This window comes from Heptranchias perlo, chromosome 12 (genome assembly GCF_035084215.1).
Source record: "Heptranchias perlo isolate sHepPer1 chromosome 12, sHepPer1.hap1, whole genome shotgun sequence".
In the NCBI taxonomy this organism is placed as follows: domain Eukaryota; kingdom Metazoa; phylum Chordata; class Chondrichthyes; order Hexanchiformes; family Hexanchidae; genus Heptranchias; species Heptranchias perlo.
Window position 1 is genome coordinate 23455493 of NC_090336.1, and position 12330 is coordinate 23467822.

Consider the following 12330-nt stretch of genomic DNA (forward strand, 5'->3'; position numbering starts at 1 on the left):
ATAACGAAGGACTTTGTGCCAACTTCCATGTTACTAATTCCCCTCTTCTTGCCCCCTTTCATCATAGCCTCTTTCTAGGTACGCTCCCAAAAACTTTCTTGCAGAAAAACTTAATGTGTTTATTTTTTTATACTTTTAACTCTGGGCTCAAATCAGTGAAGACTGCTGGGTGAAAGTCTCTTTATCTCCCAGCCAAGAGTTTGGGCAGTCTCAATCCAGTTCTTGGTGCCACAAAACTACCACTATTGGTCATCTTACCCAGAGAGATCACAGGATATATAGAAAAAGAAAAATGTCACACAGGTGCATTAGATTTAAAACAGAAATAGACAGTTTCCTAGAAGTAAAGGGAATTAGGGGTTACGGGGAGCGGGCAGGAAATTGGACATGAATTTAGATTTGAGGTTAGGATCAGATCAGCCATGATCTTATTGAATGGCGGAGCAGGCTCGAGGGGCCGATTGGCCTACTCCTGCTCCTATTTCTTATGTTCTTATGTAAAGAGCTCCCTTATAATGTAGGGCAGAGGTACTTTGTTTGGGAAAAGTAGAGAACCTTTGCTCTGTATTTAATCAGTGCTGTACCTCTGGAGTGGCCAATCTTTTGTCATCATGGATTGCATCGGGATGTACTATGGAGCCTTGTGGGGAGGCAGCATTCGAATCTATGTTATAATTAACTTACCTATATCGCAAGTTGCAGATAATAACACATCTTGGTGTTCTGATTTAATATTTATCCACCACGGAGGTAATAGCACTAAAGACAGCCCTTTCCAAACCTCAGGGGTCCACAAAATTGAAACAGGACAAACCCATGAATAAGGAGTAAGTACAAACAGGACAGATTTACTTGGGCTTCTGGACGTGGGCCTGGACGTGCCACAGGTTGCACACTCCTGCTGTATATGACCTGGGAGTGCTTGATACTTCTACTGGGTGCCCAGTTCTGTTCCACAACACAAACATCACTCACCTCGATGCACAGAATTCACTTGGGGGTGGAGAGGATAAAGAATAGAAAATTCAAACAGATTTTAAGAATCTGAAATGATTCCCTTAATTCTTTTGTGGGAATGTTTCTAAGAGGGTTATCCAGATTAGGGAGGCAATTTATAACAACCGTTTGTTTAAGAAACTGTGTGTTTTTAAAAGTGAGAGAGTTATTCAGAATGATAAGAAACAGTACACCTTGAAATGTGCTAATGTCAAGGAAAAACTCCCTCCATTAGATTGGCAGAGAGCCAGAACAAACACAATAAAATCTGGGCTACTACAAACTTCACACAAAGTGCTCCAGCTCTCTGATACTACTTGCAACTCCCCTCCCCGTTTGGGTGAGCTATGTAAAGATATTTTAACTTATTTTACAATCATCCAAGATTTAAAAGAATATATATTTTCCCCTATTCTGAAGTCACTAACTCTTTGGGATTTCGCCTTCTAGTACCTCATCTAAATAGTCATTTTTCATGCACACGTTTAGATAGAGAGTATTGGCATTTTAATCCTGGGGGTATCACAGCCAGGCTCACTCCTGCCCGCAAGCAAAATCACTTTTTAGCTGGGGTCAGTCGATAATGACCCAGTGGGACCAGATCAATTAAAGGGGGCTTTCCTCTCCCTCTGACAGTGTTGTGCCTGACCTGGAAGTTCCTCAGTGATTGTTTTTCCCTTCTCACTCTTCCAGGATCATTGAAACTAAGTAGCACCCCCAGCTCACATCAGTACAGAACTTGGATTGAACCTGGGACCTTCTCATCTGTGGGGTTCAGTTACACAATTGAGCCAATACAGCACCTTCTTTAAGATTAGAGTTATTATTAAAGGGGAGGACTTCAAGAAAGATATTTTTTGGAAAGAAAAATCAAAAAGCTGTGCGTCATTTTTCTTAAGTTGGCATCACATGAAAAAAACATGGTGATGTGATTTGTCATTACATCATTTGCGGGAGAAAAGATTTGCCTATTAAATGTCCTTTTAAATATCCCAGTTTTGCATTGCGGCTATGTTTAAATATTTTATAGGGTATGCACTTTTTGTTGAGAAGCATTATTTTCTTGAGTCATGATTTTTGATCCACACCTTTCTATTAACATTTACCATTATAAATCGCTAGGTCAACATTTTCCATTCAATTTTACTTTGTCAACTGTCACACTGCAGTTACAGGGTCTGGCCACTAGATGGAGCGAGTTTCCCTCCCAACTACATCACCATGTTGTATATAAAAAAACCACCACAGGCAAATTACTAATAATATATTAAAAGTCTTCTATATGTCCACACTTTGTGATGGTTAAAACTTAACTACTTTTTCCTATCACGCCACTTCTATCACAATAGTGTCCACCTGTCCATCACACTTTTCTGTTGCATTTTTGTGTCATGATCAAGATTACATTCATTTTACTTAACCTCTGATTTAGTCTTTCGAGATAGGTCGTGCTGTTGCTTACAATAACTTTAAGACCACACAGCTGCATCTTAAGGTAGGTGGCATTCTGACACTGCTCTCCACAACAGTGCCCACCGTGGAGCTCCAAGAATTGGGCCAATGGCTGAATGCTGCCTACTCAATCCCCATTACCACAATTTGTGGCTCAAAGCTTGAGGTCAGTTGTAGTGGGGGAGAGCTCCATTTACAGCGGGTGATGAGGGAAACTTGTTGAAAAGGTTTCCCTGGCAGTGACCTGGAGAAACATTGTATATTATTTTAAATAAATACTCAGCAGTATCTATTTTAAATAGTGTGGGATTCTCAAAGTCACTGCTGGGGAAGCTTTTTTAAGAAATCCCTCCTACTCTTTCTCAACCCCCCCCCTCCCCCATCCCCGCTGTGACTGCAGCCCCTTGCACTGACCACCCTATCTTCCCCCATCCTTGTTACTTCTTGCTGCCTCTTGTTGCTCCCAGTTTTCCATGCCAATGCGTGCCTTTCTGCCCATGTCCAACGTGCCCCCAAGCAAACTCCTTCCTGTGCGTTTGTTAGTGGCAACCTCCGCTCCTAGTATTCCCACACATCAAAATCCACATCCACTCTTCTCCTTCCCCTTTATTTGTGGCCTTTGTCAGACGACCTCCTCATTGTGTTTCTGGGGCTTCATTCATAGCCCAGTTAGCAGTGGAATGTTACTGGAGCTTCTCCTTGTTTTGTCCAACCAGAGAAAACAAAGGATGGGGCTATCCCAACCTTCATCTCACACTTAAAATGACCACTTGACAATTGCCTATAATGGCATGATTGAAATTAGGAGCCTACCATGTAAGCAGTGACAGGCGCAGACCCGTTCCCATCGGTCTATGGCGCAGCACGCTACAGCATTCCTGAGAGTGACCCTCGAGTGTGAGTAACAATAACTTTCCATGTGATGGAAAGACACTGTAGATAGATGTAGAAAAACAATCGTTTGGATGTGCTTTCTGCAATTGATGGGTAGCAAGCAACATCTCTGGATGTTTGATATAATTAGTTCCATCACAACCAGACTGTGGGCTTTAGCTGACCTCAAATAAAACTGCTCTCTGAGCTTCTCTGCTTAAACTACATAGAAAACATTCATGCAACTATTTTGAGAATGTTCCCTCGCTGGCTTAGTAAATAAATGTACTATACAGTATGGTACAAAGCCGTAAAGACCGGTAAGGTTTGATCATCACTCTGTACAGAGTTAGCTGATCTCAGTCACGGCAGTTGTGATTCTAAAGTTGGCCTCAGCATCCCTGGGCTAGAGAGGAGAAAATCAACTGGGGCCCCACTCATGATCACTGTCTAGTGACTCCTACTGGAAAGTGCACATGTGTGAACTTTGGGTGAGGACAAGATAATTACATAGAATTACATAGGATTTACAGCACAGAAACAGGCTATTTGGCCAACTGGTCTATGCCAGTGGTTATGCTCCATACTAACCTCCTCACACTCTACTTCATTTAACCTAATTATCCTAATACTCTTCTATTGCTTTCACCCTCATGTACTTACCCAGCTTCTCCCTAAATGCATCTATGCTATTCACCTCAACTACTCCTTGTGGTAGCAAGTTCAACATTCAAACCACTCTCTGGGTAAAAAAAAATTCTCCTGAATTTCCTATTGGATTTATTGGTGACTCGCTTATATTTATGACCCCTAGTTTTGGACTCCTCACAAGTAGAAACATCTTCTCTGCATCTACCCTATCAAACCCCTTCATAATTTTAAAGACCTCTGCCTTCTCTTTTCTAGAGAAAAGAGCCCCAGCATGCTCAGCCTTACCCCTCAGCTATGGTGCCCTTTATGATTGAATAACCTTCCAGCACTTACCTGTTTATCTTCTGACATGAAGAATGGTCACTTGTGTGAGGCATCATATCTCAGCATGAGTCCACACCTTCAGAAGAGGAGAGGGGGGAAAACTGAAAAGCAAAAGCAACTTTATGAGCAGCTCTGTTTCAAATTTCAGCACAATTTCACCATGCCGAGAGTCAATAATTTGCCAACAGGCTGCATCTTTTGTAGGTTCTTGGTCCCCTCTATGCTTGCAGCTTTGAGTCTATTGGAGACAATAAAGGCAAGCTGAAAATATCAAATTGACAGAATAGTCTTTCAGGATGAACAGCGAGGCCGTTGGCTTAAGGGGTGGTCAAGGATTCATGTACAAGTGGAAGACTTGCTGCAATATCCCAGACACTTTAGAAGAACCTCTCTTCCTGATCACTGAACTGGCTGAAGCAGTGAGTAGCTGAGCCATACAGGACCAGGAGATTCCGAGGTTGAACCTGCAGTCTGTGCTGATTTACCTCAGACAGGGTGGCAGGGGGGATGCTATAACTGGTGCCAGTGTTCCTACTGGAAAATGTGTATTTGTAGATGTTAGATGAAGTTGGGATTGGGCTCAGTTACCCAGAGTAACATCAATGTGGATACTGTCAACTGTGAGTTGATCTTAAATCTCGATATTGACTCAATATCGAGTTGATCTTAAACCTCGGGACTCGATAGGGTAGCTGCTGAGAGGATGTTACCTCTCATGGGGGAATCTAAAACTAGGGGGAATAGTCTCAGAATAAGGGGTCGCCCGTTTAAGACAGAAATGAGGAGGAATTTCTTCTCACAGAGGGTCGTGAATCTTTGGAATTCTTTACCCCAAAAAGCTGTGGAGGCTGAGTCATTGAATACATTCAAGGCTGAGTTGGACAAATTTTTGATCAGCAAGAGAGTCAAAGGATATAGGGAAAGGGCGGGAAAGTGGAGTTGAGGTAAAAATCAGATCAGCCATGAACTCATTAAATGGCGGACCAGGCTCGAGGGGCCAAATGGCCTACTCCTGCTCCTATCTCTTATGGTCTTAAACCAGTTCCTAACAAATCCACAATGAGGCAGGGGTGTTTGTCAGATGATGCAAAGTATGAAGGGAAATTGCTCAAGTCTACCAATTTGTAAAACATTGAAACTTGTTTATCTCTTTCAGCAGAATCTCACCTCCTTCGCACTATGACACCTGAGCATTTATGTCATATGACACCCCCTACTCGTCTGGAACATCCTGCACAAGCACACCTCCAGCCGCCGCACCCTCATCAGCCGCCCAATCCCCACTATTCCAATGTGCCACGGGAGATGTACATGAAGCCTGAGCCAATGATGCCCCAGTATCCAGTATCGGGAATCTCTCCAAATGAGCTCCATCAAGCCCAGCAGTCACAAATGCTTCACCAGCTTCTGCAACATCATGGATCAGAGTACGATGCAGGAGACTATAACCTTGGAGAGCATGTGTTTGTGTGTGTGTCTTGATGCACGATTTAATCTGTGTTTATATATATTCAGAGTACTGCTGTTCAGACCAACCCCTCTAATACAATCACATCACTTTATTTGAAAGTGTCCCTTTTCTTCAACCGTTCAACACGCAATAGTCTTCACAGTCTTCAAACTTCAGATATTTATTACTGCTGATTGTATTCTGAATCCACTTGTTCACATCAAGTGCAAAAAAGGAACTTGTGTGTGTACGTATACATACACTCAATTGTTAGATATCGACAGATTGATATGCTGTTGACATTTTTGCTGCTGTTGATTTGGTGGCGACCTTATCTTTATTCTGCTTTTGTAAAACCCACCCCATTTGTGTTTACTTGGTATTAAATATTGCTAAGTATCTGGGTTGGTACTCATGGCCACTAACTCTGAGCAGCCTTAATTAGCCGAGCTCAGTAAGGAAAGGCATTCTGATGAGAATGTATGAATGAAGTTTGTCTTTAGATTTCTCTCTCACTTTACCTCTCCCTCTCTTCCTCACTCCCTTCTGCAATCTGACCTCAGTGATATCTTGTCTCTCTGCAGTGGTATTCCTGTGCATCCAGCCAAGAAGCGGAAACATTCAGACTCCCCTCCAAACACTTTAGACACTCAGACATTGAATGGAATGATAAAACAGGAGCCAGGTAGGAGCCCCATTCCTTCTGATTGCTACTTAAACTCTACTTTAGAGTAATAACTGCCTGACTATTTTACTTTGCAGTGTAGAGAAGGGGAGATGTTGATGTTTTATCATTGAACGTGCTGATGTAGAGATTCTCCTGTATTTCAGTGGGTAAATGCATTGGTCAGTGTGGTGCTGAGCCATACAGACCGAGTAGTTCCAGTTCAAGCTGTGCTGAGTTAGCTGATCTCAGACAAGGACCAGTTGTCTCCTCACAATTAGGCTATGATGCCCATGGGCTATGAAGGGAGATAATCAGCCGGGGTTCTTGCTGATAATCTTATCCGGTGACCCCCTGAGGGAAAGCACATGCTTGGTGTTGGATGAAGATAGGATCAGGTTTGGCTGTGATGTCCCTGCTGACACTCACGCTTGGATTCTTCTCTGAGTTACTTCTCATTTTGGGGTGAATTTGAGGTAGTAAACAGAGGAAAATGCATTCTTAAAGGCCAACACCTCAAATCTGCCACACAAAGAAAAAAACTGCACCTGAATTCTCAATCCAAAAAAACACCAGTTCCCTTTAAGGCCCACCACAAGCTTATTCCATCACTTTTAAATGAGGTCAAGGGGATGACCCTTATATTGGAGAAAAGCTGCAACTGCCAGGCTGCTGGAAACTGGTCCTTCTGGGATAGCAGCTACCCTGAAACGAGACACCTCAGGGCTCTAAGGCTCCAAGTGACCATCCCAGCCACCCACTGCTTAACCTCATGCCACTCAGGGAGCCCCTCATAGGAGTAGTAGATTAGGAACTAGAGTAAGTAAGGTGGTGGCACGAAGGGCAGCCACAAGAAACTGAAGCTACACATGCCGAGACTTGCTGTAAATCAGTTCGACAAGACAACCAATACAGTGGCAATCAGAAATTTTAATGATCAAGTACGACTAGTTATACACAGTAACAAAGTACAAAAGATGGATTTTACCCCAATCCTTTGGAGAACAGGCGACCATATGGTGAAGCTGTCTGAGATCATTTGTTTTGACTCCAACTGCTCTGCCCACCCACCTTGAGGCAGTTCGGGCAGTCCTTTATATACTGCCAACTCCATGCGGCATTCACGTGGTCAAGGCATCATCCACCCTCAGCCAAACAGTGACACTGTAGCCTATTTAACCCAAAAACGGACATGCTTTCATTTTGTTTCTCCCTGACTCTTTTCAGCAGTTTTCCAGCAGACACAACTTAGAACAAGCTGCAGTTAGACAGTATAGGATTACACTTGCCTTCAACCTTTCCCTCTCATACTGGCGCTCCTGTGGATCTGCCTATTCAATCTATCGCCTCCCTTCCCTGTGGACTCTGGCTGATCCTCTGCTGGTTGTATGTCCTTTTTTCCCTTTGGAAAAAATGTTACAGGCCTCTGAGTGTCGTAGGGACTTGCCCTATAAGAGGTCATGCCATGAAAATGAGAGGTGCAGGTGCCTTGTCTCTTTAGAAGAAGTGTCCCTGAAGCTTGCAATGACTGCCTCTGCCACCTCCCTCCAGACAGCCTCTATGGGGCCTCCTGCCCTCAGTGCCCATTAGATTGTTGCTCCTGGCCCTCACTTTTACCAGTAGCACCTCCACGGATGTGTGGGAAATTCATGGGGGTGGGGAGGGCAGCTTCCAGCTGTTGACACCCCCCAAATCTGCGACTCCTTCCGCCATCTTACTAATGCTGCCCTTTAACTGGCTGCAGTCTTTATCTGACCTCCAAACTGCCCGGCACTGGCTAGCGAGGGTTCTGAGAGTCAATGGTGGTAGGTTGGTGGCACTGTCACATTGACAGGTGTTAGGACAGCCGCGCTGCAAATGCGCCAACTTGCAGGTCTCACTGTCTGGGCTCACACATGAAGAATGGGCTGCTTGGAAAAGGCACCAGAGGACAAGCAGCACCTGTGGAATCATATCCCAGCAAGAGTCAGCCGAGAGAAATCTGGAGAGAAAAAAATGACTCTATCGTCAGAAAGGGTGGTCACACTTGGCAATGCAGACTGATCTGGCAGGTCTTGGAACTGTGGTTTCTGGGGAGCAGTTTTCAGCCATTGAAAGAAACATTTTCATCTTGGTTTAGTGTGCTATCAAACCTCTTTCTACCCACCTGATTTCAGGGTTGATGCAGGACAACGACAGCCTGAATAGCTCCTACCTGGACCCCAACTACCAGTGCATAAAATGGCAGCCGCACCAGCAGAACAAGTGGACCGCTCTCTGCGACGTCAACTGCAAAGAACTGTGAGTAACGGCCAGTGTGGGATTCCCCACAGTAACCCCATTGCAACTATTCACACAGTGAGTGAGTCCAAAATATTGCTTAAGAGTTCTCTCTCTCTCTCTCTCTCTCTCTCTAGAGGATGAACCTCCTGCTCTCGACTTCCATTTTAGGTTCTTTTGCCACATTATTCCCTGTGCGTCAGGGATTATGGGGAAGTTTTCCAGCCAAGTCAAGTTCCAAGTGCATGTCTTCAAGTAACTTCATAGTTGCCACTGAGGAAATTGATGCAAACCACATGCCATAATCCCACACAGTGCAAAAATTGGCATCTTTCTTTAAAATCTAAATTGGAACAGAAAATAAAGAATGAGGGTTCGACACTGGCCTTTCACCTCTGGGACCCAGATTTAAATCCAGCCCAGAATTATGGAATGAAAGTCTCCTCTCACTGCTGACTGTAAGAGGGCTATGTGAAATATATCTCAATCCTGATCCTTTTGGCACTGAACATCACATGGCCCTAATTCAGCACTAATTGGCACTAGATTGGCATTCTAACTGAGAGAGGCCACAGGATGGCTGGTCAGGGAGATGGAAAGGAGCTTCATTTTCCATCTAACCCTTAATTAACCTTGGAGTCTTGATGCTGACATTGAGTTGAAAATAAAGTATTCCATTCCCAAGCACAAAAATTAAAAAATCACCAAAAAAGAAAAACAGTCACAGATAATGTCAGGAAGTTCTAAGAAACCTGGAGACAATGTCTAGGAATGATGGATGAAAAGGCACATGCAGTCAGCGATCAGTAGAACCCAAGGAGTGGCTTCTCCCTACAACTCCTTAAATTCCTGAGGGTTTGTTAGGATACGAGGAGAGGGGGGGAGCAGGGTTTGGTATCAATTCCTTGCTGATTGCCCAATGTTTCAGTAAGAACAATTGTAAAGAGACATCAAGTGATGCAATTCTGGCAATACTCATTGGTTGCAACTGATAACATTAATCACAATGATTCGCATCTCAGACAGTATTTAAGTGTTTGGCCAAAGCTTTCTCTGTTGCTTATAAACAGTGCAGTTACATGAATTGCTTTGGAAACGGATCAATGTGTCACTCGTAGGTGCCATCGTAGTGAGGAAAATGATGCAAAGCTATTCTGGTTCTTTTCCCTCTTCAAACACAAAACAAGGTCCCAAACATGTTCACAAAGGCAATGCCCCTTCAAACCAGCACATTCCATTTATTAAAGGCGTGACAAGTCTTAACTGGGCAGTTTGAAATCGAAGCAAAGAGTTTGGATGATTTATATATACAATAATGGATAGTCAGGAGTGAGTTACAGCTGGGATCTAATAAAAGAGGTTTGGATGATTTATATATCCAATATCTGATACCCACAAGTGAGTTAGAGGCTAGGATCTAATTGAATAGTTCAGATAATGTCATTAACAGACACTGTTCAGTTTGTTTGTTGTATGTTTTATTTGAACCCCAGGACCTAGTTGCTCTCTTTTCATCATCTCCTGCCCCCACCGGTTGCTGCCATGTTTGTCACCCAACCCTGTGCCTTTTACGCAGCATTGTTTTTAACACATCATCCTCCTCCAACACTTTCCTCCATTGTCCAGCTCGGTGGGACTGCACTCACTTGATTTCACTCTTACCTAATCGATCATTGTCAGAGCATCTCCAGCAATGGCTTCTCTTCCTGCCCCGCACAGCTACCTCTGGAGTCCCCCAAGTATCTATCTTTGGCCCCTCCTCTTCATCATCTACATGCTGCCCCTTGGTGACATCATGTGCAGACATGGAGTCAGCATTCACATGTATGTTGATGATACCCAACTCTACCTCTTCACCACCTCTTGCAACTCCTCTACTGCCTCTCTTCTGTCAGTCTGCTTGTTTGACTGGGAGGACCAAAGCCATCGTTTCAGCTCCTGCCACACACTTTGTCACCAACTCCATTTGCTTCCCCAGCCACAGTCTCAGACTGAACCAGACTGTTCGCAACCTCAGGCTGCATGAATTCTATCCCACACCAAGTCCCGCTCACCCATCACCCCTGTCCTCGCTAACCTACATTGGCTTCCAGTCCCCCAACGCCTCAAATTTAAAATTCTCATCCTCATGTTTAAATCTCTTCATGGTCTCGCCCCTCCATAAAATCCCCCCTCTTCCTTCCCCCCACCCCCGCAAGACTCTCCATTCCTCTGACTCCATGCCTCTAGGGCATTCCTCCCTCCCTTCACCCCACCATTGGCAGCCGAGCCTTCAGCCACCCCATTTTCTGGAATTCCCTCCCTAAACCTTTCTGCTTCTCCACCTCCTTCTCCCTTTTCTCCGTAAAACACACCTCTTTGGTCAAGCTTTTGGTCACTCCTCTTAATAACTCCTTCTTTGGCTTGGCATCCGTTTTTTGATTATACACTTCTTTGAAGCACTTTGGGACTTTTTCTACATTAAAGGTGTTTTATAAATGTGGGTTGCTGTTATTATATGATGATGCACATTGTATTATTCATAAAAATCATATGAGTAAGGTTTTTTAAAGTATGCTAATATTATCTTGACTGTCTTATCAGTGTATATTCTGGTGCTGATTAAAACAGGATTTAATGTAATAAATATTCCTTCCCTCTTGATCTCTGACTTTATTTTTCTATCCATCTCATCACTTACTTTCTTTTCTCCCTTTCTCTTTATCTCTTACCCCACATCTTTTTCTTCACTTTTTTTCTGTCACTTTCTCTTCCACTTTGCTCCCCTCCCTCATTCTTTCTTTTTTTTTTCTTTTTGTCTCTTCCCTTTCTTACTTCTCTCTTTTTCTGTCTCTCCCCTTCTCAACTTTCTCTCTAACTGTCTCTGTCTCTCCCCTTTTCCTTTTGCTCTGTATGTACATTCCTCAATTTTAAACCCCTTATAGATCAGCGTAGTGATGACTGACTGCTTGCTGATTTTGTTGAGGTTGCTGCTCGGAGTTTCCACACAGCTTGCTGCTGTCAGACCCATTTATTAATGTGCATTACACATGGGACATGGGGCCACAGCATGTGGTTTAAATCCCATCAGCCGCTCCTCTACAAACACTCAACGAGAGATGAAGTTTGACAGAGTCCTGACGGAGAAAGAATTTTTAACCAGAAGCACAACAACTTTCTGTGCTGTGGCTGCACTGTCCTGATATACATGATCCGATCAGCAAGCTGCACAGGGCTCATGGTACTGAAGGGGGCAAGTGAATACTTGGGGCAGGCAGACGCATCACTTGCTCCCTTTTTATTCATTTGCACTGTACACATGCACGCACTAACACTAAGGCACACATGAGCCATATAGTATGAGACAGGAGTGAACTGAATTGCTCCCTTATACCTGTTGTGTACTGTACATGTTTGGGATCTGACACTGAGATACACACATGCTGCACAGTACCTGCGTCCTCATTACTCTTTCTGCAGCCTGAACTTTGTTCCCAGTGGTTGATCACCTAATACAACTACAGACCTCAGTAACTCCAACACAAATGTGGTGGCGTCTGAAAAATTAGCTACGCAAGATAGTCTAACCCAGCTCGGGCCAGGAAGGATTTTAATAAGTGTCTCAGTTGAGAGGTTGAAAACTGAAGTTGGCATTTCAACTGGTTAAAAAGAGAGAGAGAGA

The 12330-nt window shown here is 43.8% G+C and overlaps 1 protein-coding gene across 1 annotated transcript in view; it reads left to right on the plus strand.

Annotated features, from left to right (window-relative positions):
• Positions 1 to 12330, plus strand: part of myrf (myelin regulatory factor) — a 277298-nt gene that overhangs the window by 170895 nt on the left and 94073 nt on the right. The window contains exons 6-8 of the mRNA XM_067993584.1: positions 5453 to 5723; positions 6331 to 6431; positions 8567 to 8690. Coding sequence (XP_067849685.1) covers positions 5453 to 5723; positions 6331 to 6431; positions 8567 to 8690 — 496 coding nt within the window. The remainder of the gene's footprint in view (positions 1 to 5452; positions 5724 to 6330; positions 6432 to 8566; positions 8691 to 12330) is intronic.